The 27348-nt window shown below is 31.1% G+C and overlaps 6 protein-coding genes across 13 annotated transcripts; 3 read left to right on the top strand and 3 right to left on the bottom strand.

The window, feature by feature from the left end:
* Positions 1-16: 16 nt before the first annotated feature.
* Positions 17-7234, bottom strand: LOC105256990. The gene is made up of 20 exons (XM_025408978.1): positions 6895-7234; positions 6586-6698; positions 6086-6220; positions 5861-6009; positions 5471-5793; positions 5231-5403; positions 4640-5140; positions 4186-4404; positions 3881-4092; positions 3524-3787; positions 3273-3417; positions 2825-3194; positions 2584-2751; positions 2198-2411; positions 1917-2087; positions 1658-1844; positions 1348-1543; positions 865-1000; positions 620-795; positions 17-429 (listed from the first exon to the last, which is right to left on the bottom strand). Exons 1-20 carry the CDS (start codon positions 6993-6995, stop codon positions 96-98), a joined length of 4287 nt encoding a protein of 1428 aa, XP_025264763.1. The 5' UTR covers positions 6996-7234; the 3' UTR covers positions 17-95.
* A 100-nt stretch (positions 7235-7334) lies between these two features.
* On the top strand, positions 7335-10468 carry LOC105256994 (mono [ADP-ribose] polymerase PARP16). Of its 2 annotated transcripts, none has more exons than XM_011267324.3 (7): positions 7335-7514; positions 8731-9075; positions 9159-9314; positions 9404-9613; positions 9733-9898; positions 9973-10105; positions 10191-10468. In XM_011267324.3, exons 2-7 carry the CDS (start codon positions 8746-8748, stop codon positions 10348-10350), a joined length of 1155 nt encoding a protein of 384 aa, XP_011265626.1. In that variant the 5' UTR covers positions 7335-7514; positions 8731-8745; the 3' UTR covers positions 10351-10468. The 2 variants fall into 2 exon arrangements, with proteins under 2 accessions (XP_011265626.1, XP_011265625.1); XM_011267323.3 differs by lacking the exon at positions 7335-7514 and adding an exon at positions 8166-8365.
* A 248-nt stretch (positions 10469-10716) lies between these two features.
* Positions 10717-12605, bottom strand: LOC105256995 (Down syndrome critical region protein 3 homolog). 3 transcript variants are annotated; one of them, XM_011267326.3, is made up of 7 exons: positions 12426-12605; positions 12216-12345; positions 11994-12137; positions 11332-11724; positions 11158-11254; positions 10974-11099; positions 10717-10898 (listed from the first exon to the last, which is right to left on the bottom strand). In XM_011267326.3, exons 2-7 carry the CDS (start codon positions 12270-12272, stop codon positions 10816-10818), a joined length of 900 nt encoding a protein of 299 aa, XP_011265628.1. In that variant the 5' UTR covers positions 12273-12345; positions 12426-12605; the 3' UTR covers positions 10717-10815. The 3 variants fall into 3 exon arrangements, with proteins under 3 accessions (XP_011265628.1, XP_011265627.1, XP_011265629.1); XM_011267325.3 differs by having other exon boundaries at positions 12216-12605; XM_011267327.3 differs by having other exon boundaries at positions 10974-11093; positions 12216-12605.
* Positions 12606-14229: 1624 nt separating this feature from the next.
* On the top strand, positions 14230-17052 carry LOC105256996 (G2/mitotic-specific cyclin-B). Its single transcript, XM_011267328.3, has 6 exons — positions 14230-14429; positions 15076-15666; positions 15789-16028; positions 16134-16252; positions 16331-16572; positions 16720-17052. The coding sequence occupies exons 1-6, from the start codon at positions 14400-14402 to the stop codon at positions 16770-16772; spliced, it is 1275 nt and encodes a 424-aa protein (XP_011265630.2). The 5' UTR covers positions 14230-14399; the 3' UTR covers positions 16773-17052.
* A 1147-nt stretch (positions 17053-18199) lies between these two features.
* Positions 18200-23673, bottom strand: LOC105256997 (elongator complex protein 1). 2 transcript variants are annotated; one of them, XM_011267329.3, is made up of 13 exons: positions 23543-23673; positions 22907-23411; positions 22350-22778; positions 21776-22276; positions 21469-21689; positions 20961-21370; positions 19729-20836; positions 19397-19590; positions 18980-19244; positions 18763-18899; positions 18499-18653; positions 18366-18429; positions 18200-18288 (listed from the first exon to the last, which is right to left on the bottom strand). In XM_011267329.3, exons 2-13 carry the CDS (start codon positions 23360-23362, stop codon positions 18227-18229), a joined length of 4002 nt encoding a protein of 1333 aa, XP_011265631.2. In that variant the 5' UTR covers positions 23363-23411; positions 23543-23673; the 3' UTR covers positions 18200-18226. The 2 variants fall into 2 exon arrangements, with proteins under 2 accessions (XP_011265631.2, XP_011265632.2); XM_011267330.3 differs by lacking the exons at positions 18200-18288; positions 18366-18429; positions 18499-18653; positions 18763-18899 and having other exon boundaries at positions 19107-19244; positions 19380-19590.
* Positions 23674-24229: 556 nt separating this feature from the next.
* On the top strand, positions 24230-27348 carry LOC105256999 (ubiquitin-conjugating enzyme E2 N). Of its 4 annotated transcripts, none has more exons than XM_011267333.3 (3): positions 24230-24410; positions 26150-26409; positions 26737-27348. In XM_011267333.3, exons 2-3 carry the CDS (start codon positions 26165-26167, stop codon positions 26945-26947), a joined length of 456 nt encoding a protein of 151 aa, XP_011265635.1. In that variant the 5' UTR covers positions 24230-24410; positions 26150-26164; the 3' UTR covers positions 26948-27348. The 4 variants fall into 4 exon arrangements, with proteins under 4 accessions (XP_011265635.1, XP_011265634.1, XP_011265633.1 ...); XM_011267332.3 differs by having other exon boundaries at positions 24261-24857; XM_011267331.3 differs by having other exon boundaries at positions 24262-24906.

Raw genomic sequence — 27348 nt, 5'->3', positions numbered from 1 at the left:
TAATAAAATATCGTTTTGCATATAAAATTCATTAATTACATTAAATATAAATAAATATTCTGATTATAAAACTGTGTATCTAATGTATCTCTAATTCATGATTGTCTTATGACTTTAATTAACACATCTTGTTTATTATTCTCTGTATAAATCTCAAGTTTAGTTTGCATATTACGTTCTATCCTCTGCGAACATTGTATTTTTAAGGAATATCTTCGTCTGCTTGGTAACATTCCTTCTGTGGGAATAACGCTGAGATAATTTGAATTTAACAGATTGGTCTGGAATGGCTCGGCCGTTTTAAACGAGCTAAAAATAGTCACAGTTGCTTCGGTCTCTACTGGAGGACGAAGAACGACAGTGGACGGAGTTACAGTGAATTGCTCTCCTAGCAATCTGGAACATTTAGTTTCATATTCTGCCACAGATCTATGTGATAAAATATAATTTTAATCAGAAATTTTTCTAAGCTAATATTAAAAAATATAAAGATTCCCCCCCCCCCTCTATATATATATATATATATATATATATATATATATATATATATATTTATTTGATTTTGTATATAATAATAATATACTAAAATAATATACAAATAAATAAAAAAAAATCTTACTGAGAAGTAAAACAACTTGCTCCATCTGCTTCATCCATATGAGTAGTGTCACTTAAGGTATAATACATCTGTGATTCATCAGCATCGTAAACTGGTAAAGTATCATCAGCACATGCTTCCACGGTAAGCATTATTTCATCTTGATGAACTCCAGTGCAAAGATCATTTAAATTTTGCTATTTAAATATTTGTTGTTATTAATACATGAATAATAATAGAAAACACATTAAAAGCTATATACTTACAATGGAATCATAAATCGATAAACCAATAGGTACTTGTTCCCCAACGAAGTTTTTACATATAGATTGTACAATATTTTTAAATGCCTCATTTTCATTTTCAGTTGGATTATTTGATTCCATTATTTTATTAGACAATCTGGGGGAAAAAAACAAAGTATTTGTTTGTCAGCGATTAAAAATTAATTAGTAATACGAGTCGAGCATCGATGTTATGACACATTTATTTATTTATTATACAAAAAAGTATAAAACAAATAAAAATAAAGTTTTTTTAATTTTTAATTTTTATTTGTTTTATGCTTTTTTGTATAATAAATAAATAAATGTGTCATAACATCGACGCTTGACTCGTATTGTTATTGAAACTAATTTGTTAATTTTATATTTCGAATCTTACCTTTATTATTTGTAAAAATTAATGCTAACTTGATTAAATATTTAAATAAATACTAATTTGATTATTAGATACATTCGCTCATCTACCTGCGTATTCGCCAACGGGTCGGTTCATCCCCATAAGTAACGTTTACTGTTGCAACATGGGACACTTCCGAATGTTGTAACATCGCGAAATCTTCTTTTTTAGGATAGAATTCTATTAATACTTGTCGAGTTTCTTTAGGCTTGAGAATCAATTCTTTGGGGTTTACATGCCAAGAATTCATTGTTGGAGAAATAACTGAAATATATATCCACACACATATATGTATTTATAACTTATTTAAAATATATAATATGTAATATAAATATGTTAATAATTATCAAAATAGAGAAGAAATTAATTTATTCAAACCTTTTGGTATAACTTTGATTTTAGCAAATGAATATAAGTCTCCGATATTTTGTAACGTAATATCTGCAGTCAAGACTGTAGTTTCAGAACACAAAGTACCAAGTGATTTTCCCATCTTCCCATTTGCATCTTTGAATATATTCGAAATTTTTATCTTGCTATACCCGCCATATCCATATAAAGGTATCTGTGATAATTAAAATTATTTAATAATCTTTTTTAAATTTGTTAAAATGTTCCATAAAAATTGTATGCATACTTTTTTGTGTTGCTGAGAATCACTACCATCTCTTGTATAATGTTTAATAGTGATTTTTCCAATTACTGGACCTGTATGATACGGACTAAAATTAACAGCAAGTGTTTTAAGCTCTTGACGTTGCAATGCTAATATCATACTTGTATTGAGAGTTTGTCTATCACCAAGAAACTATAACATAGATATTTGCATTGATTAAGATTTTCAATTTTTAATTGTAACATAAATATTCGCATTGATTAAGAGTTTCAATCATAATTCTTCATAGATTTAGATAATACCTTAAAACTTTTATTGTCATCCCATATGTCTATCTGAATTTTAATCTTATTATTACTTATGTTACGGATTTTAAATTCTTTAATTTCATTCTTTCCTGTTTTTACACTATTCCATATTAAGGCAGCATGTGTCGACTTGACTGGAATTATATTTCCTGCTACAGTTACACCAGATACTGTACTAATTGGTGAATTTCTATCGCTAGGTCCGGATCTACATATAAATTCAAACTTGTCATAAATTATTATTTAAATTCAAACTTGTCATAAATTATTACTTAAATTCAAACTTGTCATAAATTATTACTGAAATTCAAACTTGTCATAAATTATTACTTATTACAATGATGAGTTAGTTAGATAATTACATAGAAATACAAACTGACCTATTAGAAGTTACACTTTGTGGCGACGTTGCTGGACTTAGAGATACAGCATTACTGGGTGTGTGGCAGCGTAAATAATTTTCTTTTTCTGATTCTGGCGATATTTGTTCGGTACTTATCACATAAAGATAAACATTATTACCGGTGATTAATTTAACCATTGCACATCTGTACAGAAAAATATGTAATGACAGAATGAGTAAAAAATAAATTTATAATATTAAGAAACTGAAATCGTCACCTTTCGTTATCTGAAGAGCTTGTATCTGAAACTTGTGATTTATATACAATTAAGAATGAGTTTTTTTCTCCAATTTGTAAAAATATATTATCTGGTTCTATAGAAAAATTCTGTGCTGAGTTTGAATATTCTTCAATAGGCACGATAGTAGCGAATACGTGCGTTGCTACATTCCCCGAATTTATAACATTTAGCAATTTGCCTTGCTGTCTTGAAACGATTATAGGTACCTCTGTGTCAACGATTTGAATTTTACAGATACCCATCTGTGCATAAAGGGGCACTTTTTTCTGGAATAGGATGGTGTCATCGCATGGTACATGTATAATTAGTATACTCTTCCAATGTTGCAATTGTTTTTGTGAGACATCTATTTAACAAAAATGTCACGTATCTTCAATAAGTACTCACATAAGATATACACACTCTATGTGAAGAAGACACTTACCTATCAATGTAGATTGTTCACATTTTATATTAATGGTAAATTTCTCATGAGGTTTTAATATTAGATTAGTAAGTTCGTCGTGAGATTCATTTAGCTTTATGGACTTATCAAACGTACCATCAATGCTAAACATTTTCGGTCCATCCTAATAATGATTAAGAATATAATAATAAAGTTTCTATTGTTTCAACTATATATGTGCGTTGTGCGTGTGTATATATATTAATATTTTTAATATAATATAATCTCACATGTAATATAGAAAGCTTAATAGGCACATCAATACTGTTTTTATTATGAAATATTATTGGTAGAATTTTTGCTGAATCTTTTATAATATATTGAAAATCCAGTTCCTCTTTATGAGAATCACATATAATCTCAAGTTCAAGTTGTTCTGGGTTAACACAGATCATGTGCTTCATGTACCATTTCGATTTTGTTACCATATCTGTTAAGATTATATTTAATGCTACAAATATTTGTTCACACATTTGTATTACTTTCACTTTAATCTGTAAGTAGTAGTTAAATATTAATATATAATTATTGATAAATAGTAGAAAATTTTTATGTTTATGCACTTATTATTAACTATCAAAATATACTTTTGAGGATTGCTCTCCATTAGGCTCTATTAAGATTTCATCTTGAGGTATATTCAATTCAATACTCTGCATATCTCCTAATACTTCTTTTAATGTTAAAGAATATGTAATCCATCTATCCCCATGATTTAGGAGTTCAATATTAACTTCACTTATCATGCCAATTATACAATTGCACAATCGTTCTGTATTCTTTCCGATAACAATATTACCTGCAAAAAATCGAAAAAAATTGTCGTAGATTATTTTTTTAGATTATTTTTTTTAGAAAAGAAAGTCGGTTTTAATAAGTAAATTAATTATACTGTATAAATTAAGTTCCGTTTCTGTATTTATATTCATAGAAAATGATGGACCCATTATATTTTTAGAATGTTCTTTTATCGGTTCGTTTCTTTGTATATTTAAATCATTGTAACTCTCATCGTAACTTCCTAAATCCTTTTTAAATGACAATAAAGTAAATTTGTCATTAAATGAGAATTTGGAATTTTGTAACAATGTAACATCTAATCCTGATATTCCTATACACACATATATATATATACATGTGTGTGTGTATGTGGGTGTTAAAAATATCATGTTAAATTTCTTTTACAGTAAAATATTTATGGATATCTATATTAAATTCCTATATATATATTAAAATATTATGTTTGTGACAAAGTTAACAATATAATATTTATAAAATGTTAACAATATAATATTTATAAAATGTAAACTTCTAAATTAAATATCAAGAAATCACAATTTACAAACCTGCACCTTGATTAAATAAAGTTGCATTTTTATCACTTGCTTCTTCTTTTAATATTTTTTCTTTATGTATATTCGTAAAAGATTCGGCTACATTCATATTTTTATTTGAAATAAATGATAATATCCTTGAGTGCTCTTGTTTCACATTAACAGTTTCATTTTTAACACTTTCACTTCTAATTTCATCTTTAGTTTTACTGTCTAGTGATAATTTTGTTGGAAGATTCTCTGGAATATCTTGATCAAATTTATTAGAATTCCCAGCAGGTATTGCTAGCATAGACTTTCTATTAGAAGGCAACATGAAAGTTTCTTCTATTGCATCCTTCTTCTTTTTCTGTGCCATTAAAATCTGATCAACTAAACGCCGCGGCGTGCCACTATCAACGTTTTGTAAAGTATTAAGAATAGTGCTTAGACTTATGATATTAGTTTTATTCATATCCTTTGTTGCATTTGTGACAAATTCCTCCTTTGATTCCGTTGACAATGTTACATTTGCTGCAATATGTTTTTTTGTACACAATATGTTGGTATTTACGAAAAAATTTAATATATAAAATAAAAATAGTAATTAAATAGTAATTATACCATTTGTCAAAACAGTCGACTCAACTAGTGATTCCAAATTGCCTTTTTTTATGGAACTTTCCAAAGTAAGATCAAAATTTGGTTTTACTTGTTTATTATTTCCCAATACTGCTAGATCAGCAGATTTACGTTCAAAATATTGGCCAATAGATAATTTTCTTCCAGCACAAGATCTGTGATTTAAACATTTATCATTGCATATATTTTAGCAAAATTGAATAAAATAACTGTACAACATACTCTACTGATAAATCTAATTGTCCAATGACACCAGAAAAGGAAGTGAGATCTAATTTCTGCATTTCTGTATTTGTAAGTGGCATACAATATGTACGATCTTGTTGCCAACGAACTTCATCAATTGATAATTGTTCAGCCACCTTTGATCCAGACAAAAATTCTTCATTATTGAGCTGTTCCATTATCTTGTTATTGACTTGCATCATTATGTCATCTGTACTGAAGTTAATACCACTGAAAGATTTACTTGAAAGAGATTGTTCCTTTGCACTATTGTGGACACCAGATGAGCGCGCCGTGATTTCATTAGGATCAAAAGCAACCTGAAACTTATGTCTTTTAAAATGTGTTTTGATTATAAAATAAAATTCTTAAATTACAAACACTTACATTAGTCATACTGACTTCATTCATCAAGCGGTTAGTGTTGCATTCTTGATCCAATTCAAGCGTGCAAGGCTCTTTTGGCAAAGTAAAATTTGAAACAGATAAATGATCTGTTATATTTTGTATATTGGCATTATTTTCCTTATTCATATCTAAAATAATTACGTATAATTATAATCTTAAAAATTCATATAAATAAATTTTCTATATCTCTTTTTTTCTATTTACCTACGGTTAGAGAAGAGTTTTTTGTGTCGCTGCACTTTTGAAGAAGCCTTCTGGCTTCACATTCAAGCTCTGCATCGATATTGTGATTCTGATTGAATTTCTGCACACTTTCTGTAGTACTCATATTTGTGAGACCTGTCAATAATATCACTTGTTTATTATATTAACATTATTCATATATACTTTAAATGATAGATAGTTCAGTTTTAAGAACTGATCAATAGTTGACAGCTTCTAGATTTGATTTCAATCCTATGTTTTAAAAAAGTTTAAAGCAAGATAATGGCAAAAAGAAAAATTTTTTAGAAAGAAAGAACGAAGATTAAAAGAATTAAAAGCTTAAAGCAAAAGATTAAAGCAGAACATATTTTGAAAAAAATATCTAAATGTGGCAAATAACAAAATACTTCTGATAATAATTAAACATACAAAAGTACAGTATGTCAATATTCTTTAAATTGTAAAGTTCTTAGCACAAGATCATATATATTTATATATACCTGATATATCACCCAGAAGACCTAACGAAGAATTCTGTTCATTATGCGCCAGCTTTTCATACGATACATTTTGACCATCTTTGCGATGCTTGTCATTAAATTTGCTCTCCAACCTGAAATAAGATATCTCTAGAATTAATTGTCCTGTAAAACATTGCTTAAGGTTAACTAAAGTTTGAATGACTTGTCCCTGTGTAAAATATGATGCTTCAAAAAAAGAGATTCAAAAAGATTCTCAATCAAACGTCAGTTTTAAGCGAACGCTTTGTAAAAATTCGCCAAGAAAAAGGACCGCTCGAGAAAACTTACGGGCTTTTTCTTCGAACGGTCGACGACGCTTGAGGCTGAGGGGTATTTAATATCGTCTCATTAAACCCACCAGGTCCCTTGATCGGCGTAAACATCGACATCGTCAAATCCTTTGTTTCTCGCGCTGGAAATTCCAGCTTGGAACGCGGTAATGGTCAATGAAAAAGAGTCGAGGAACGAACGAGTCGACAATTTTTCAACACATCCGGATCGTTCGCGTAACCCTCGGCCGAACCTCGTTCCCGAAGGTTAAACAACGACAGTTGAATCGATTTTGCGATTTAAATTTGAAAAATCTCGGACGTCATCGACGATTGGATACGCGCTCGAAGGTCGCTACGTAATTTACGACGCACGTAGAGAGAAATGCTATGAGGAACAAACGAAGACGACGAAAACAAATACAGGACGGACATATATGGCACAAGTCCCGAAAAACATTGGAGACATGTTCGTTATTTTCTTATGATAAATTTCTTGTGAAACGAAAATAATTAATCCACCCCGAAAACTGACAAACCTCACGTGCACGATTGCGCGGTTCGTTGAACGCTCATCTAAACGCTTCTAGTGTACGGTAAAGTTGAAAATCGAGCACCGAAAGATGTATATTGGATATCGTAAGTATTGTACAGATAGAAATTGCAGAGATATGAATAAGCTAAATCATAATAAATCGTAGAAAGAGGGAAGAAAAAGAGAAAAAGAATCTTTAATATTCCAAATATTTAGATATTTTCGCGTCTTTAATGTAAAAAATAAATGGATAAGAAGTTGAAGTTTATCTTCTTAATAATTCAGAATAAATCAGAAGTTTATCTTTTTAATAATTCAGAATATTAATTTCAATATGATTAATCTGCAAAGTTTGAATTTTTACTCTTTAAAGTTGAAAATTGTTTACAATGTTTTATCAAATACTTTGGCTATGAAAATAATTTGTTAAATATTATAATTCTTTTTACTTTTTCTCATTCAAATTTTATAATACTTGTAAACGTTATTGACTTCTTTTATAATTGTAATAATTGTTAAACTATCAGCTTATCAAAATTTCATCTTAATGCCAATATATAAATAGAAATATACGTGCTCTATCTTTATCCGCATATGATAAATTCTTTTATCTATACATGATAAGTAAAAATAAATAAACTAGATAGTGGAATACATAGAATGGTTGAATATCCCTAACAAAGATATTAAAAAATTCGATATCGTTCCTCTCTCTCTTTCCCTTTATCAGAGAGGTTATATATTTATTTTTTTTTTCATAATGTCGTAAACACATACTTTATAATAATTTAGCCACTACTATCATTAAATATCGTTATTGAAATATGTGACGATTTAAAATATGTATATAACGATTTTTTCTCCGGAAGAGGAACAAATACGTGCATTATTACACGACCTTGTTATTCTATAGTAATTGAGTCATTTAACGACATGTGTTTGTGTAAAAATCATGGTTTGTATTGTTTTCATTTTTTGTGTAAAATAAATTTTTTCTATAAAATCTGGAAATACTGATATTAATGAACAATTTTTTTTCTTGCCTTATATTCTTCTCTAACATAACTTATAATAACGTTATGTTATTATTCCAAAGACAATATGTACAATTCTAATTTTAATTATATTTAATGCTGTGATATGTAATATCATTATATAATTTTGAAAAATAATAAGTTTAATTTAATCTTTGAATTTTTTTATATATTATTAATTTATATAAATAATAGGACATAAAATATTTTCCATGTAACATGTTCTTTCAAATTACTATAAATTATTGTCTTCAGATATATATTTATATTTATATTTTATATACAGGTAATTAGTTAATGAATGACGATGGCATATCTTGATAAAAATAATGAAACATCTAAAGGTGCAAAAATGAAGCAGGATGAACAATATCAAATTCCAAAGGACAAAAATGTAACAAAGACTGGCTTAGATATATTATACACATCTCAAGTAGATCGCAATGTAACTGATGAAAATCTAGAAATGAAAATATTATCATTGAAACATTTATTAGAAAAAGATCCAAAAGCTGCTGATTTGAAATGGTCTCTTTTCGTGGCAGCATCTAATACTTATCGTTATGACAGTTGTTTGAAGCCATTTCCGCCTATGTATATTAAGAATGAATGCAAGGATATTGAAGCTTTGGTATGTTAAAGATTCAATATCTGATATTTGTGTGTAATATGCAAAAATTACAAATTAATTAATATATCATTTTCTTTCTACAGAGGAGAGCTATAGAGTCAGTACCTTCTTTACCTTTGATATACAAAGAACTTAATGAAGCTAGCGTATATGAGAATTATAGTGAAATGATAGAATTATTATATTGGGTGTTGATACGATTAAGAGATCCACACATCAAGAGCGTGCAAAAAGAAAATGTAAGTTTGCGTATTAATATTTATGACAAAAAAATTCCAAAAAGATATAATGTATGACATAAGATCTTAGATAAATTCTTGTATTACAGTATGATTCAATATTGAAGAAAGTGCCATTGGAGATGCCAGTTACACCTCCAAATCTTATATTTCAAGTGGCAAGTGCAAAACAATCTACAATAGAAGAAAAATGGAAATCAAGTGCTACAAATTATTCGACGCTTTATGCGTATCATGGCAGCCGTTTGGAAAATTTCCATTCCATTGTGCATTATGGTTTACAACAAAATATGTGCAAAGTATAATAATGCTGATATTATTAAATTGAAATAATGTTTCTCGTCCTATAAATATTTTTTCTCTATAATGAAAATTATATGAAATTAGCAGATATTTTTAAATGATGCTATTTTTTTAGAGATCACAATTTGGCAAAGGAATATATCTTTCAAGTGAATTAGGAGTGAGTCTACCCTATAGTCCTGTAGGTTATGGATGGGGAGGCAGTCTTCTTGGAAGTGAAATAAGTTGTATAGCTCTTTGTGAGCTTATTGATCATCCTGATATAAAGAGAGGAGATTCAAGTAAGCATACAATATATTTATGAATGAACAGTGTATTAAAATTTAAAAGATAAATTGTTACAATTATATTTTAGGAGATAGTGCGCAAAATAGATTGATTGATTCCGTTGGTGGAAAAATACCAGACAAATATTTCATAGTAACAAATAGTGATTTAGTAAGGATACGCTATCTACTTGTTTATACCCAAAATCTCCATACAACTAGGTATATAACATTATATAACGTTATATAACATTAGTTACATATTTAAATTTTATTTGATTATACAATCATTATTATATTATTTCAGTACTACTGACAATTCAGGATTACTGGCATGGTTCAAGCAACATAAATTACTAACGTTTGTGCTCGGCTACGTCGTGCTGTTAGCTTCGGTTGGATTAACACAGAATAAACAAGTAGAGAAGTATTACAGGTTATTTATCCAAAAAGCAGGATTCGAATAAAAAACTGAGCATTGCAATATTGATTTTGAAATAAACAAAGATTATAAATATATTCTCAAAAAAGGTTTTATGTGCTAATATTTCCTTAATATTAAAGAAAGGAATATTTTTTATCCTTGTATTTAATAGACAAAATATTATACAAAGTGTTTTCATGATTTTTAATTTTGAAATTTATAGCTTTTTATATATCAATTAATGAACATCTATTGATGCATAATGAATAATGTTATCTTTTATATATATATTTTTAAATAATTTAAATATATATATATATTTAAATATTTTTAAATTATATATTTTTAATATATACATATATATATATATATATATATATATATATATATATATATATAAAATTGAGAGAGTAAATATTCTATATCATATATAAAAATTTATATATGCATATGCACACACATATATTATATACATTACATTATTATGAAATATTATTTCTATAATTGTTTAATACCGTGAAAGTATAATAGGAAAGTTCTCAGTAACTAAATAGTCATCTTCAAATAAAATGATTAGGTTTACCTCAAATTCTGAAAAGAAATTGCACACATAGATTTATATAGTTTAAATTTTTTAACAAAGCAGGTATAACGAAATATTCTTACCAACTTTGAAATTGCTTGTGCTCAAAGTAGGACATGTAAATAATCTTGGAAATATCATGTAAATTGGAATAGCAAGATTTGTGCAAGCATTGCCTTCGCCAATTTGTATATTTTGTATCTCTGTAGCTGAAAAATGTAGTCTTATAAATTTTTCTCAATTTTTACATGGATTAATTATTCTTACCGTCTCTAGAGTATCCTTCTGCACATCCACAGGTTTCTACCCTCACCAATTGTAATTCTATAGATTTTATAACAGCCTCGCAGTGTTCAATCACTACCTACAAACATATATAGTAATATATTACAGTACAATATTACAAATAAAATAATATGAAAAAAAGTTATCTATATATACTTCTCCTGTCAGAGGTTCAGAGAGTTTGCAATACAGAGAGTCTAATCTCCCTGAAATACAAAATTTTGGCACATTAGGTCTATCCCTAGCATTTTGCAGAGATTCTGGCATTATTTTAAAGAACACAATTTTACTGTGTTCTTTTTCTACTTTGCTGCTTGGTTTATCTTCTACTATAAACTCCAGTGACTTGCTCACATCTTTCGCGAGAAAGCTTCTTTTTATATCACAGCGTATCAAGTACTGTATATTTACAAAAACACCATGATATGTTTCATAAAGAGATTTACTTCCTCTTGGTTTTAATGGTAATTCAAATGGTATTTCTGTTTTGCCATTTGGAATCTTCCCAGATGGAGCAACATCCAATGTATATTGTACCAATTGTATTGGCTAAAAAGATAATTACAATTTTTTAGAATCTATAGACCTATACTTCAGAAAAAATTATATCTATAAAAAATTAAAAATTTACAATACTTATATAGTTTTAGATCGTTTTTATGCTGTATTATTTATAGCATTGTACAATGTGCAAAAATCGACATAAACACAATAAAATGCTTTAATTCGAGATTTATAAAATAATAATTGTGCAAGATAAAGATGCAACACATTCAGGATTTATTAAATTTGTTATAAAAAAGATATGTATCACTAACCTTAACTGAATTATAAAATGCCTCGAATATACCCACATTCTTTGAGCTAAGCTGCAAGTTCACCGAGCCTTCCATAGTGAGAAATATGCCATCGTGCTTTACGTCCGAATTGCTCTTTAACAATATCAGACCAGCAACCACTTCCTACAACATAAATCACAATATAATTTCAGACCTAAATACCGAGTGGAAAAAATAATACTTCTATGATGAACGACTAACCCCCTCGTAATATATTTTGCTCGCACGTTTTAATTTTATATCTATATTGATAGACATGATTTTCCCGGTTTCCGTGACACTTGAATTATACAGCTGTCAAATAAATCAGCTGTTAACATCATCTGTCAATCTGTCAACACATCACATGTTATCAAGTAAATTCTGAATTTGGCCGAATTAATAACAAGCTGTTCAAGCAACAGGCAATACTTCAGGCAATGTTGCAATCATCTAAATCAGCTGTTGTAACAAAATTTTGACAGATTATTCAATCAAAATAAAATGTATAATTGTAAGACAAACTTGGCGTAATTTCCTTCCATATATGATATAGTATAACCTATATATATTTGCGGGTGTAGTTTTGATTGTACTAGAGAACCTCTAGGAGAGAGAATGGACAACTGATCATGTGACATGTGATCAAGCTTTTTCATGATTGGCTGGCAGAAAATGTATCAATTTTAGCTATTGCGACGCCAATGCAAAATATGATACACACAAATAGGTTAATAATGTGTGTCATGTGTGTCCTATTTGTGTGTCATCATATTTTGCATTGGCGTCGCAATAGCTAAAATTGATACATTTTCTGCCAGCCAATCATGAAAAAGCTTGATCAGTTGTCCATTCTCTCTCCTAGAGGTTCTCTAGATTGTACTTTTGTTGTGTTTATTTTCTAGAGGGTCTGTTCTTTTCAGCTGCACTGCTGCACTAGTGCAATTAGTTAGAGTGAAAGAAAGCATGTTTGTCTCTTTCTAACTTATTGCACTGCACTTAGTGCAGCAGTGCAGCTGAAAAGAACAGACCCCTAGTGTTGTATGTGTATTTCTAAATCATTTCATTAAAATTCTGCCTTTATATATCTACGAGTTTTCATTAAATCAGATTACAAACTTTTGTATTATAAAAGTATATGTTATATTATATTATATATTAATTTATTGATCTTTATATATAACTGGATATGACATAAAACGAAAAAACTATAAATTCTCAAAATAAAATTCAAAATTGTGAACTCTATGTATAATAAATGCGTTCCACTTGACAGAATTTTCGCTTTAAAATATAAGATTCTTCGCTCTGATTGGTCCAATATTTTGAAACAAAAAAAGTTCCGCCAAAATATAAATATAGCCCACAAGTTTAATAACTCCTAATATTTTATTGATGACAGTTTCTGAGCTTTTTCTTTTTCTTTTTTTAAGAATTCAAGAGACTATGTTGAAGGAAAATCTGAGTCACAAATATTAGTTATGCCATACTCTATTGTTTCAATTTAAATAGAGATTATTAAAATATATATTAAATATTATTAAAATATAAATAATCTTCATAAATAGATAAGTATTGACTGTATTCTAAATTTATATTCTGCCCAAAATTAACAGTATACTATAAGAGCGGAGGTACAAATTTTTGTATTTTCTTGCCTATATTCCAAAATTCGCTGCCAGCTCTGAAAATATATAATATACGTAACGTGAACTACAGATTTTCAGCGCTGGCAGTGAATTTTGGAACACGCCCTTTAAGGTACAATTTCATTGACGCTAAGAAGTAGCGTCAACCATTGGTTGAACAATGAAGCAACTACTTACTTCTTTATTCAACCAATGGTTGACGCTACTTTTTAGCGTCAATGAAATTGCACCTTTAGTCCCGATCTACAATAGGTAATTTAAACTCTAAGCCTTAAGAAATTGACCAATTACAGTCGAGTATTCTCTTCATACTTGACTGTGATTGGTCAATCTCCTAAGGCTTAAAGCTTAAATTGCCTATTGTAGACCCGGCCTTATGCATAGCTTTTTGGACCAATCAATTTCCTGGTTGTGCAAAAATTTGCGCACTCGACCTAAGTCTGTGATCTATAGTATACGTGACATAAACTATAGATTTTCAGTACTGAAGGCAATGAATATCAGAACACAGTCTATGGCTCGGGCATAGAATCGACCATCACGATTTGCTGCACATGCAGTTATATCTATATACGTAAAATTCTCTGATTTACCCCTCTGACCTCCCCGAAGCGCCTACGAGCAAACAAATTCAAATCGAAGGAAGACGTTATAAGAGCCTCCGAATTTTGTGACCTGTGTTGCTTACTTCTCGAAGGAAACGACGGTATATTATATTAGCGTCGCGAAAATAGCGATTTCCTTTACGTAATTGACGATGGCGACGAGAAATCGAACCGCAGTTACGGTGAGTAAATAATTTATACATAATTAGGGAAGATATTTAAATATATTTTCTATAACCGAGGTCGTCCTTTGGCGGTCATTGATATAGAGACATCTTTAAATGTCCTTCGCGTTCTTTTAAACGTGCTTGCCACGTTTCGATGAGCCACTTCGATTTCTTCAGCATCCCAACAATGATTCTTTTATTTTTCCGAAACATAAAAGTTCTTCTTTTGCGATTTCTTCTTTGGATATTTCTTCCCTTTTTCGCGCGTCTTTCATCATCCGCGAATGAGATATACATGGAACATTCATGAACAAAGAAGATTAAATTCAAGCATTAATAATATTCTGTCGTTTTATATTAAAATTTTGTTTTAATAAAAATGTATAAATGATAATTATATACAAATATGACGCAATTCCTATAATTTCATAATGATTTTCTTTCTCACAAATATATGTTATTTCATCTTCCTATACCAAAAATGATAGCTTTATCTTGTGTAAAATATTGATTAAAATAGAAATATAAATAATTGTTGATTTAATATGGAAAATACATACATATATATCCTTCTATATTAACAATCCTCTAAGTAACAATCGTGAGAATATTGTATTTCAAATATATAAATTTAACTTCTAGTTTTTCTTCTATGTTATAGATAAACCATCAAACAAATCAGGAAAATATTAAAAATATAAAACCTTCAGTTGTACCAGTGAATTTAAAAAGAGCAGCACTAGGTGAAATAAGTAACAAAGTTAATACATTGAGAGGTGCACAGCCCATAGATAGGACTAGCTTATTGCAAAAGAAAAAGATTGTAATACCAAAGCGACAAGCTGTGAAACCAAAAGTGTCTGAGAAGCCAGTGCAAATTGTACAGCCAGTTATATCTGACATCGCTAAAATAGATAATGGCTCTAATACAGCTGCCATATCAACAACTCCCCTTAGTCAAAAGCGAAGAGGGAGAAAGTCATTTTCAACAGACCTATTAAAATTTGAAGATATTGACGAAGAAGATAAAGGAAATCCTGTTTTAGTTTCCATCTATACCAACGATATACATGAATATTTAAGGACATTAGAAAGACAAACTCCTATTACAAAAGGATTTCTATCGGGTCAAGAAGTCACGCCCAAAATGAGGAGTGTACTTGTAGATTGGTTAATCGAAGTACATCAACAATTTCGATTAATGCAAGAGACATTATATCTCACGGTCGCAATTATCGATCGTTTTCTACAGGTAAAAATAACATTACTAATATGTTACAATAATAATAGTGCATTTATTCTTTTAGTTAAAAAATATGATGTTTTTTAATCTTTTATGTTATATTTCAATAGTATACCTTTTATTTTTTACAGGCTTTCAGAACCATAGACAGAAAGAAATTACAGCTGGTAGGTGTGGCAGCTATGTTTATCGCTAGCAAATATGAAGAAATGTATTCGCCGGATATAAGTGACTTTGTATACATCACAGACCAGGCATATACTAAATTAGATATATTGGAAATGGAATTGGTTATAGTGAAAACCCTAGATTACTCGTTTGGTCGCCCATTACCACTGCATTTTCTTCGAAGATACAGCAAAGCTGGGAAGGTTATACATTTTTGAGGCATTTAAATTTTCATTTGTGTTATCACAAATGATATATTGTGGTAGATAATATATTATAATTTTCTAAATCATATCTTATGTTTTAAGGCACTTCCTATACATCATACAATGGCTAAATACTTTCTTGAACAAAGCTTAGTCCATTATGAAATGTGCCATTATCCACCTAGTCTCATTGCTGCAGCAGCAATCTATCTAGCATTTTTGTAAGAAATATAATGTTTTTCTTTTCATTGTCATTTTAAAATATCAATGATTAATGAACAATAATTATTTTTTTACAGAATTATTGGTAATGATGAGGAAGACGAAGATAAACATATCTGGACAGATACTCTAGTATATTACAGCACCTATTCTAAGGACGATGTGTTACCTGCAGTGAGTGATATAGCTGCCATAATAATTAAAGCAGAAACAAACAAACATCAAGCTGTAAGAAAGAAGTACGTCCATGTAAAGCATATGAAAATTAGTGTTCGACCGGAGCTTAAGTCGCCAATTATGCTTGCCATTGCAGCAAGAAGTAATGAAACAGATTTATAACAGAATAGAATTATATATATATTTGTGACATTTTTTATTATGATAATGAGATATATTTTCAATAAGATATTTGTATGTCATATTAAATGTATCAAACATATAATGAATCTAATCATGGACGTTGTAGTTTATGAAAGAGAAGAGTGCCAGGCAGAAAAAGAGAAAAAAAGAGAAAGTTAAACTGCGTCCTTCAAAAGCTAAAATAAAGAACTTTATCACAAAGTGATGAATATTGTATGAATTAAATATTTGACACAAATTTCTTATTGAGTCTATTCTCGTTCAGTTGAAGCATATTAACGAAAAACAGGACGTATTTAGAGATTTATATATACAAAAGTTTGTTAAGATTAGCATGAAAATTTAGTCAGGTATCACTGATGGATTTTATTTTGGACTGAGATAGTTAAACTAGGTAAGCAGAAATCATACAATGAATCTTTTTATAATGAAATATTAAATAAAGCTTTTAGTTTTTATTCATAGCTGATTATAAAAATATTTTAATTTTGATATACGTCCTACACATACACACAGATACTTTTTAATGTCACCATATAAAAATATATAAGTATTACAAACATATATATTTCATTTTGTATGTTTTTATATTCATATTTTTTCTCAAGTACAGTCTTTCTTAATTAATAGGGAAACCATTTAAGTTTTTTGCTTGCTATTGAAATATAAATTGCATAAAAGTTATGTACAAAATCAGAAATAAAAAAAATTTTTGGAGATTGAAATTTTTATCAATATGGTGATATAAAGTTTATACTTTAATTATATATGTTATACTACTATATGTCCCCTATAATATGTATATAAAATAATTATTGTAAAAGTATATTCGCCTGAGGAAATATGAAATTTTATATCGTTAGTTAAGTAATCTAAATTTTAACAATCTAAATTAAAAATGTTTAATATATGACAAAATTTCAAAATTAAATATCCAAATAGCCACTATATATATGTATTTAGGCTTTATTAGTTAGAAATTATAACATCATAATGATATGTTACTAATAACTATACACATATCTTTGTAAATAAATAACTAAATTAATACATGTTTGCATTAATTAATTTATAGTACCTTAATTTCACTTACTATACAATAATTACACTCACCTTATATACACTTATAATATTTAAATTATACATATAAGATTTACTAACTAAATTTTTTATTTATTCAATTGGCGATTAATTCATCAGATCAATGTTCGTTTTCGTTAATTGGATAGAATTATTAATTTTGTTATATATTTGTCAGGTGAAAAGAAAGATTAGATTAAAAACGCCGAATTATAAAAAAATTTTATTGAAGGTAATTTTCTGCTAGCTAATATAATCGCCGATTCCGATTAAATTAATCGAAATTTATTAATATAATCGTTATTCTAAAACTCCTACTCTTTCATTGATATCATATTGAATTATGACGTTAAAAATGTGATTTTTTTTCTTTCGAAAAAAAAATATATTCTTTCGAGTTATACAAGTGATTCTTTAAATTTAATATTTATTATATATTTATTTAAATTCTTTTATTTCTCTCTTTGCTAAAAAATATTTATTAAGAAAAAAAGAAGAGAATAAAAGTTTAAATACATATTTGATAAAAATGTTTAAAAAATACTTAGAACACAAGATGTTGCATCAGTTTCAGGCGGATGCGTTATATATCGTTCTGAAAAATAAAAACAAAATACATAACACACAAAGAATGCAATGAATATCGTTTTAATATATTGCATGAGCACTTACCCACTAATTTAATAGGCGCAGTAATTTCTTGAATTTGTGCCGGTGTATAAATTGTCATTTTTTCCTGTCAATAAAAGATGTAGAGAGCACGATTTTCATGAATCGTTAAAGAATATTTTTAATAATTACTCACAATTTCGGCTAAACTCGTAGGGGCTGATTTGTCCCAAATTTCTGATTTACTATTCTCTATCAATTGAAGCAAATTTTTTATTTCAATGTCGAGTTTTTCCGCGCATTCATCCAATTCGAAACGTACCAATACCTGGATAAGTTGAAACCATTCGTCTATAAATGAAAAAGATATTATTAATTAAATATTCGGCCCAATAATTAAATCTGCTTAATAATGCCCTATTACTGTAACATTATTTATCATATATATTTACGAACACACCTTTATTTTTATACACAGTAGTAATAATCTGGTAAAGGACGTGTATTAAACCTAAATCTTCAAATTTACTGCCCTCCTTTAAACTTAAAAGTTTCCTCTCTTGTTTTCTACGATTTTTATTTGATCGGTAGCTTCTTCTAAAAAAAAAAAAGAAAAGATACATTTATATATATCTTATTTTATCAAAATTATGAAACTATAATAGAGAAGTATGTACCTGGAAGCTATAGAAGTCCGTGATTTTTTACTTGAAACAGAACCCGCAATGCTACTTGTTTCACTAAGGGAATCTATAATTTCTTTGCCGAATACCGATTCGTCATGACAAGTCGATTCGTCAAACGGTCGTGTTTGTCTCGCATTTATTTCTGTTCTTATTAATGCAAGACGTGACTTATGTCTGAGAAAATCCTCCTTACATTTATCCAATTGCAACATTACATGCTCTGCGTGTTCCATCACTGCAGGTATAATGTGTGTCTCTGTAAAAGTTATGATTCAAATATATATATGTATTTAAATTTTGAATTTTTGAAAATTATCTTTTACACAAATTACAAATTTTAAAAGTTTAATTTTATACAAGTTATAATTTATGTATTAGATATTAAGCTTACTCTTATTAATCACTAACCACGTAGATTTAGACGTTGTACATCATATGTTGTTCTTATGGCACGTTTCCAAATTTTTCCCTCGCACAATAATGCAACAGCTTCATCAACATCATTTAAGTAATCTTTTAGTATTGTAGCTGCAGCCTCAAAATTTCGCTCTGCTTTTAAACGCTTTACTAATAGTTCATAAAGATCATGTAAATCTCTAGAACTGAAGAAATTACTTTAATTTTGACATGGTATAAAGCAATGATTATTATTTTTATACGTACATTATTCTGCCATCAGCATTGATTGCATCAATGCTGATGGCAGAATAATGTACGTATAAAAATAAAAAATTTCTTACCTTAATTTCATTTCTCTCGATACCGCGATTGCATCCTGCCAACTGTCACCTAATGTACTAAATGCTTTTAAAGCTCTATCGAGATCGCCACTTTTATAAAACATCATACCGGCTTCTTGATATTTTGTTTTGCTCAGTAAAAATTCTCCATAAGCTCTAGCAATCTTTTTATACTCCATACTACCTTTCTTAAACAATTTCATTGCTTTTAAGTATAGTTTCTGATTATGTACTAAATTAAAGCATTCCTCAAATTTAGACGAATCTCTGGATATATGTTCGAGAGCTGATTCATAACGCTTAAGGTGCATATCAATGGAATACTTCATATAATCGTCATTTAGTTTTCTTAAACTATTTAAAAATGGAATATATTCCTTGGGATCTTTCGATGATTTAGAGGCTACAAACATTGTCATTTCGAAATCATACATACCTAATGCGGTATCGTATAAAATATCGATATTTACAAAATGTAACAAATATTTCAGTGCATCTTCGGCAGATGTGGGAGAAGGAAATTGTGTTGACTTTTGTGAATCCTCCAGAATCTTGACTTGTTTCACTTTACCAAGTGCTTTTTCTAATCCTTGTTTTTCATGATTTTTCACTAAGCTCACCAATATTGGTTGTATCAAATTAATCGCATTATGTCGTCTCTCCATAATATCTCTCAATAATTTACAAATCTCGTTTACTTTGTTAACTGTGGTTTCGTTATTCCCCGATGTTGCGTTTGATCGTACAGAACGGTTCGGATAACAATTCGCGTACATCGTGTTAGTAACGTCTTCATTTTGCAATTCTGATAGAAACAGGCTTAACCAATCTGGTTTCGCAATTTCTTCTACAAACTTTTCTGCGTTATCCATAAATAATCTCGGATCGTGATCGTACATTAAATTCAAGTTTATACGCTGTTTCCTCATTATATCAAACGCTGTTCGATAATTACAGTTGTCGAGATGAGATTTTAATATATGTAATGATAATGCCCTTGGTTCTATACATTCTAAATTTCCTCTCGGCATCTGCAAAATTGTCTTTGAATCTTGAGGTAGCGCTGCTATTATATAAGAATCTTTCTCCACTCGTCTGATATAGATATCTATAATGATACATTAAAAAATTAGAGAATGGACTAAAATATAGTATATATATATATATATATATATATATATATATATATATACATAAAATAAAATAAAAATTACAAGGATGTAGCAATTCACCTGTAAAAGATATCTCGTTACTGCCATTTTCCCAAGGCTTAACAGTTAAATCATGTTTACTTAACTGTTCTATGCCACTCTTGTTTAAGGGAACACAAATCAATGTGTGTTGCTGTGTTGTGAGAAGCAAGAAATCGGAATGTACATAAAAACTTGTAATGTTCTTAGCAATTTCCTTTCCATCAATCGAGAAACAATTTGTGCAAGACAGAGCAATGATAACATCTTTTGAGTCAATTTTTATAACTTCCACTTGATAACATAGCTCTCTTAAGAGTACATCTGTTGGAATAAGTTCTTCTACATTTTTGATATATTTGAATACAGTCCGATCTACTACTATGTAAGCCGTATCTGCATCGGGAGAAGGAATGATATATTCTATCGAATTATCTACGGCATAAAATTTCCTATAGAAAGAAATTTAAGTTCATGTATAGCCTCATTAGATATATACAATTTTATGTAGATCTTATGATATAATTCAAGAAAAAACTAAACTACGTACCGCCTCAGTAAAATATCATTTTCTTTAGAATGTATTTCATCTAGAGACAAAACGCACAAGAAATTATGTTTATCCATAGTTATAGAAAACAATATAACATCTTCTGCAAGCCATAAGAAATGATGTGTGGCATACACACATTTATCAATTTCTGTTATGTCTGAAATTAAACAATCAATATCGTATGACTGGAAAGCTTCGTATTCTATTGAAGAAGAATCCTATAAAATATATTAACAATAAATTATATATTGCGAGTAAATTTTATATATATTAGATTATATTATTATTTCGGTACGATAATTACTGTTATTTGTTTGAAAAGCGTCAATCTGTTATCACACGATATAGTGCAGAACATATTACTGTTTATCAAAGATGTATTATCATTGATGCTAGGAGCAAAGGCAATAGCATTTACTGATTCTTGAATCTGTAAAGATTGATGTGCCATTGGCGGTGGGACAATTCCGTCTCTGAAACCAGTAACTAGCGTTTTTTTTCCATCAATAACGGCAATCACGGTATTGTCGTCTACAGTTTTGCCTCGACTATGATTCACGCACCAATTAAAAGAGCAAAACATAATTTCTTTCAATGTCAGAAGAATTAGTTCTTTTTGATCGTATCTTCCTGTAGTGCTCCATGTTGCATATATCAGTGGGTTGTCTGTAGAGAAAACAATGGTCTGTTTGAGGTACCAATGACAATTATTCTCTGTCCATAATTGCAGTATCGTATGATTGGACATTCCTTCGCAAATAACAGCTAGAACATCTGAATTTGGTGACCAAAGTAAATCTTTCACCTGCAAAATATTCATTCAGAAAAAATTACACAAGGCAATCTTGAGAAATTACATCTTTCAATATTTAATGTACCTTTACTTCTCCTGGTGCAAACGAAAGCGGAAAATCCGTGTATTTAAGGCCATTTTTTTCAAATAGTGCAACTACATGTTTATTGGCCAATCTTTGGGTTGTGGCAATTAGATTTCCCAATGGATGCCAAGCCAAGCATTCTTCCAATCCGTTAGTTGGTTCGCTAGTGTAGCATAAGGTACCCTCTCGATCGAATACTTTAAACTGTCGAATTTTCGTTTGGATATGCAGGAAACTGATGGCAAATAGAGAACCGTCCCCGCGCCAAGTGATTCGAGGACGACCGTCATCCAATTCGTTTGCATTCAGTTCTTCTGCTTTAGCTTTAGCTGCTGCTTTTCCTACGGAACCATGAAACTGAGTCTCTTTTTTGCCCCAACCAACAGTAACAAATTGCTTCTCTCCAAAGTCTTTTGCATATAAATCTACCTATAACATTATACAGATGTTAGATAATTTCACAATTATAAAATTATATCAGCTATATACATTGTAACTTGTAATTTTATACATTAAGTAAAATTTAACAAACTTTGCAAAGATACAGAATACATTACCTCTGATAATACTTGAAAATCAGATACCATAGTGATCACAATTCCTTTACGTGTTACAACTGTAATGATCTCATTATCTGGACTAAGTTTCATACACTCTAAGTAATCGTCAAATGTGGTTACTTTTTGTATAAAACTGACTCGATCTGATATATCCAATCTGACAATAGCACCAGATTCATATGCGCAATACAACTCCTGCATCGTAATGCAATATTCAAATCCAACAACCTTGGAGTTTTCATATCCGGGTAAATTTATAATATTAGTAATATTACTGTTATCCTCCATTGATATTATATAGATTCGATTATTAAATAAAACGTATACACTGAGATCGTTTGGATCGATCGCACAATGTATACATTGCTCAGGTTCATGAACATTTTCCTCAGCATTATCTTTTATAAATTCGACGCTCCGGCGTCGTAGCTGATGAACCGCCAAGTTCCTCATGCTTTTCGACGGCGTCACACGTGCATCTAATTATGCTACAATCTTCAATCTAAAAAAATACATATTTTAACGATATAATTTACAACTCAAAAATTATAGAAAAACGTGAGATATTTTGTGAGACACGAAATACGTAAGAATCAATTTTGTATCATTTTATATACAACACGTGAAACTAACCTGTTCAAGGAATCACAGGTATGCGAGCTGATGCAAGAATAAAATGACCCGCCATGTTCCGAAATTGCCGAACTGCCAGTTTACTGCCAGCATTGAAAATATATAGGCCGGTATTCATAGGCCGGTATTCATAGTCCGATCTTATATTTGAGATCGTCTTAAGTTCGAGCTTGAAATGCTACGCAGCTATTTGATTGGTTGAATGAGGTCTTAAGTCAATCTCCAAGCAGACTTAAGACGATCTTAAATATAAGATCGGACTATGAATACCGGCCTTTCTTTCACTCTAAGGCCGGTATTCATAGTCCGATCTTATATTTGAGATCGTCTTAGGCCCATTCTACATTGAGTCGTAAATCGTAAGTCGTAGGCAAATTGACCAATCATGGTTGATTATTTCAAAAATAATCAACCATGATTGGTCAATTTGCCTACGACTTACGACTTACGATTCATTGTAGAATGGGCCTTAAGTTCGAGCTTGAAATGCTACGCAGCTATTTGATTGGTTGAATGAGGTCTTAAGTCAACCTCCAAGCAGACTTAAGACGATCTTAAATATAAGATCGGACTATGAATACCGGCCTAACTAATTGCACTAGTGCAGCAGTGCAGCTAAAAAGAACAGGCCAAGGCGAATCCACAACGCAAGATGACGTCATCGCCAGTAGTTCGCGTCCGCTCCGCGACGCGGCGCGCGAGCGGTCCGTTGCCGCACGGTAGTCTAGTATCCCGCGACTTCGTGGCCCTCGGTGGTGTCGGCGACGACGATCTCCGGACGACCGACGATTAAAAATAGCAGGCGGCAGGCGGTGACTGTCACGGTTCCGTGCGCCTCGCGAGATCGAACTTGACTCGCGCGCGAGTGGTAAGTCCGAGTGATCGACCGACTAATTGACCGCCGGACGGACGGACCGATCGACGGACTGACGGACGGACGGACGGACGAGCGATCAGCAGCGCCATCGGCAGCGCGATAAGATGAAGCGGCTGTGAAGAGGCCACCGCGACCAGGCAACCGACCAACCACCGTAGCCGCGCGACGCGAGGTTCACGCGGGTGGAAATTAAATTAGCGCTCCTCTGACCGAGTTTGTACGCCGCGGGTCACCCCGTGGATCCCACCGGCCGGTTTCCCCGAGTGTCGGCTGCCAGGCCGACGACAGCCGACGACGGCGGCGGTGGCGGTGGTGGCTGGCTAGTGCGAGCTAGCGCGGTAGATCGTGGTGGCGTTAACCGTTGGAGGATCGACGTCGACGAGAAGGAGACGGCCCGAGGCTTCTGGAAGAGCCGCGAGGAAAACTGCCAGGCTACTCGTACGAGAGAACGCGATTTACAGCGGATTTACAGAGAGAGAGAGAGATCGTACGTATCGCGGATACGTGTCGACCTGTACGATGCCAATGGTGCATCTCGCATCGCCGATAACGACCCGGAGAGCCCATCCTGCCCTCTGTCCCCGGATGAGTTCCGCGACTTCCTTTGTTTATGCGGATATCGCGGGTCTGTGTGCGCGCTCCGCTCTCGAGGGGAGAGAAAAAAAATTGCCAGTCAAAGATCCTATTCTGTTTTTTTTGCGTTCGTCTCGAATTTGTCGCCCGCCAAGGGATCCAAGGCCACCTCGAGACTCCGTCGACCAGCGAATCCATCTGCTGGGGTTCACACTTGGACCCGCACGAATATTCGCTTACGCGCGAAGCCGCGTGCGCGCGCGCGCGCGCACCTATCACACACGCGCGTGACGCGTGTCATATGTGTGTGTGTGTACGTGCTCGCTCGGTGCGGCAAACTGTCATCAGCGCTGTCAATTCACAGCCGATCGCCGTTCGTCCGTTCGCCCCGACGAATGAGTGTTTGAAAAAGAGATTATTGATCTCCGTCTCTTTCTCTCTCTTTTCACGATATATATTAAGGTATCCGAATATCCGGTTTATAGATCGCGATGCGAAATGACTGCACGGCGCGGCCATGCAGCATTGTGTTTTGTGTAGAAAGAAAGGGTGGGAGAAACGGAGAGAGAGAAAGAAAATTCTCGATGTGGTATGCGAGAGATGCTAACGATGTTGCTCGAGACGATTTTTTACGTCAACATGTCTATTCTCGTTTGCAGTTTAACACGAATGAGTCTGTAACAAAAAAAAGCAAGGTTGCATCTGTTAATGTGGCTATCTCTTTCTGGGCAGATTACACAAATATTTCGTTAAAGTATTAAAAATATACATAATATAAAATGTAATTCACACACACATTGTTACTATTTTCTATGAAAATCGAAATTTGTATCGTAAATTATATCGGAGAAAGAAAAGTGCTTTTTTGAATTATATGTGAATTGTTTAGATATTGATAATAGAAAAAAAAAATGGAATGCATTGTTTCATTGTTGATAATTTTTGCTAAAAATTTTCTAAAATTAAAAGTTTTTTATAAAACTTTTAAAAATGAAAGGGATGGCAAAGCACACATTTTAATTTTTTGACTTCAGACAAACTTTTCTGTAAGAGATGTTAATTTAAAAAATATTTTTGCCAAAACATTTTGTGTATTTTGTATGTTTTGTGTCAGTGTAAAGTTAATCTTTAATAAATTTGCATATTTTCTTCCACAGATTTTTGCATAAACAATGGCAGCGTTACCACGAAGGATCATTAAAGAAACTCAAAGATTAATGCAAGAACCAGTTCCTGGTATAAGTGCTGTACCAGACGATACAAATGCTAGGTATTTTCACGTAATAGTAACGGGACCTGAGGATTCGCCATTTGAAGGCGGACTGTTTAAGCTTGAATTGTTCCTACCTGAAGATTATCCAATGTCTGCACCTAAAGTTAGATTCATTACAAAAATATATCATCCAAATATAGACAGGTAAAGAGAAAAAAATCATAATATATTTATTTTAATTATCATTAATTATACAGATATACAAATTTTGTCTTCATTGAGTAATTTCTAACTATTCTAAAAATAATTTTATTTTTTATCCATTGCATGAATTGCAAAAACAAATAAGGTGTCTCTGATAAATATAAATTTTTCTCTTTAACAATAGACTATACAAATAATGAAAGTTGCTTATATATATTTATATATTAAAATTATAATGGTTGAAATAAGAGTGACAGAGACAAATAGTTTGTTTTCTTGAGATATATTGTTTAAAAAAAATGCAATTATATTCTATTTTATCTGCAGATTGGGCAGGATTTGTCTCGATATTCTCAAAGACAAGTGGAGTCCTGCACTTCAAATCAGAACAGTTTTGCTGTCTATACAGGCACTTTTAAGCGCGCCGAATCCCGATGATCCTTTGGCAAATGATGTAGCTGAACTTTGGAAAGTCAACGAAAGCGAGGCGATACGTAATGCCAAAGAATGGACTCGAAGATACGCTATGGACAACTGATCTCAGCCTTGTCAGATCGCCCACGACAAAGCAAAGCGACGTTATTCCTACCTTTCCCAGACTTTTGATCACCATACCCGCACCAATTGCGTATCCGGCACCTGTGTCCACAATTTTGCTATAAAAATAAAAGTTTTGTAAGAGTAAAACAGAATGGATATTTTCTATATTGTGGGGAAAATGCGAGGCACTGTTGAATTTATTCAGTCGTTCATTAAGGAATATCTTCGGAAATATCTTTCTACATTGAAATGTTGCAAATCTCTCTATAAGAGAGCAGGAACAAGTTTCCCTCTGTGAGAAGATGCGATGGGATATGTTACAGTATAATTTGAAATCTATAAATTTGAAATTGTATTAAGCAAAAATATGCTATATACAAATCTCATATTGCTACGAAA

This window comes from Camponotus floridanus, unplaced genomic scaffold (assembly GCF_003227725.1).
Source record: "Camponotus floridanus strain SB8 unplaced genomic scaffold, Cflo_v7.5 scaffold24, whole genome shotgun sequence".
Lineage (NCBI taxonomy): Eukaryota > Metazoa > Arthropoda > Insecta > Hymenoptera > Formicidae > Camponotus > Camponotus floridanus.
The sequence above is the reverse complement of the archived record's forward strand: the minus strand, read 5'-3'. Positions and strand labels throughout refer to the sequence as shown.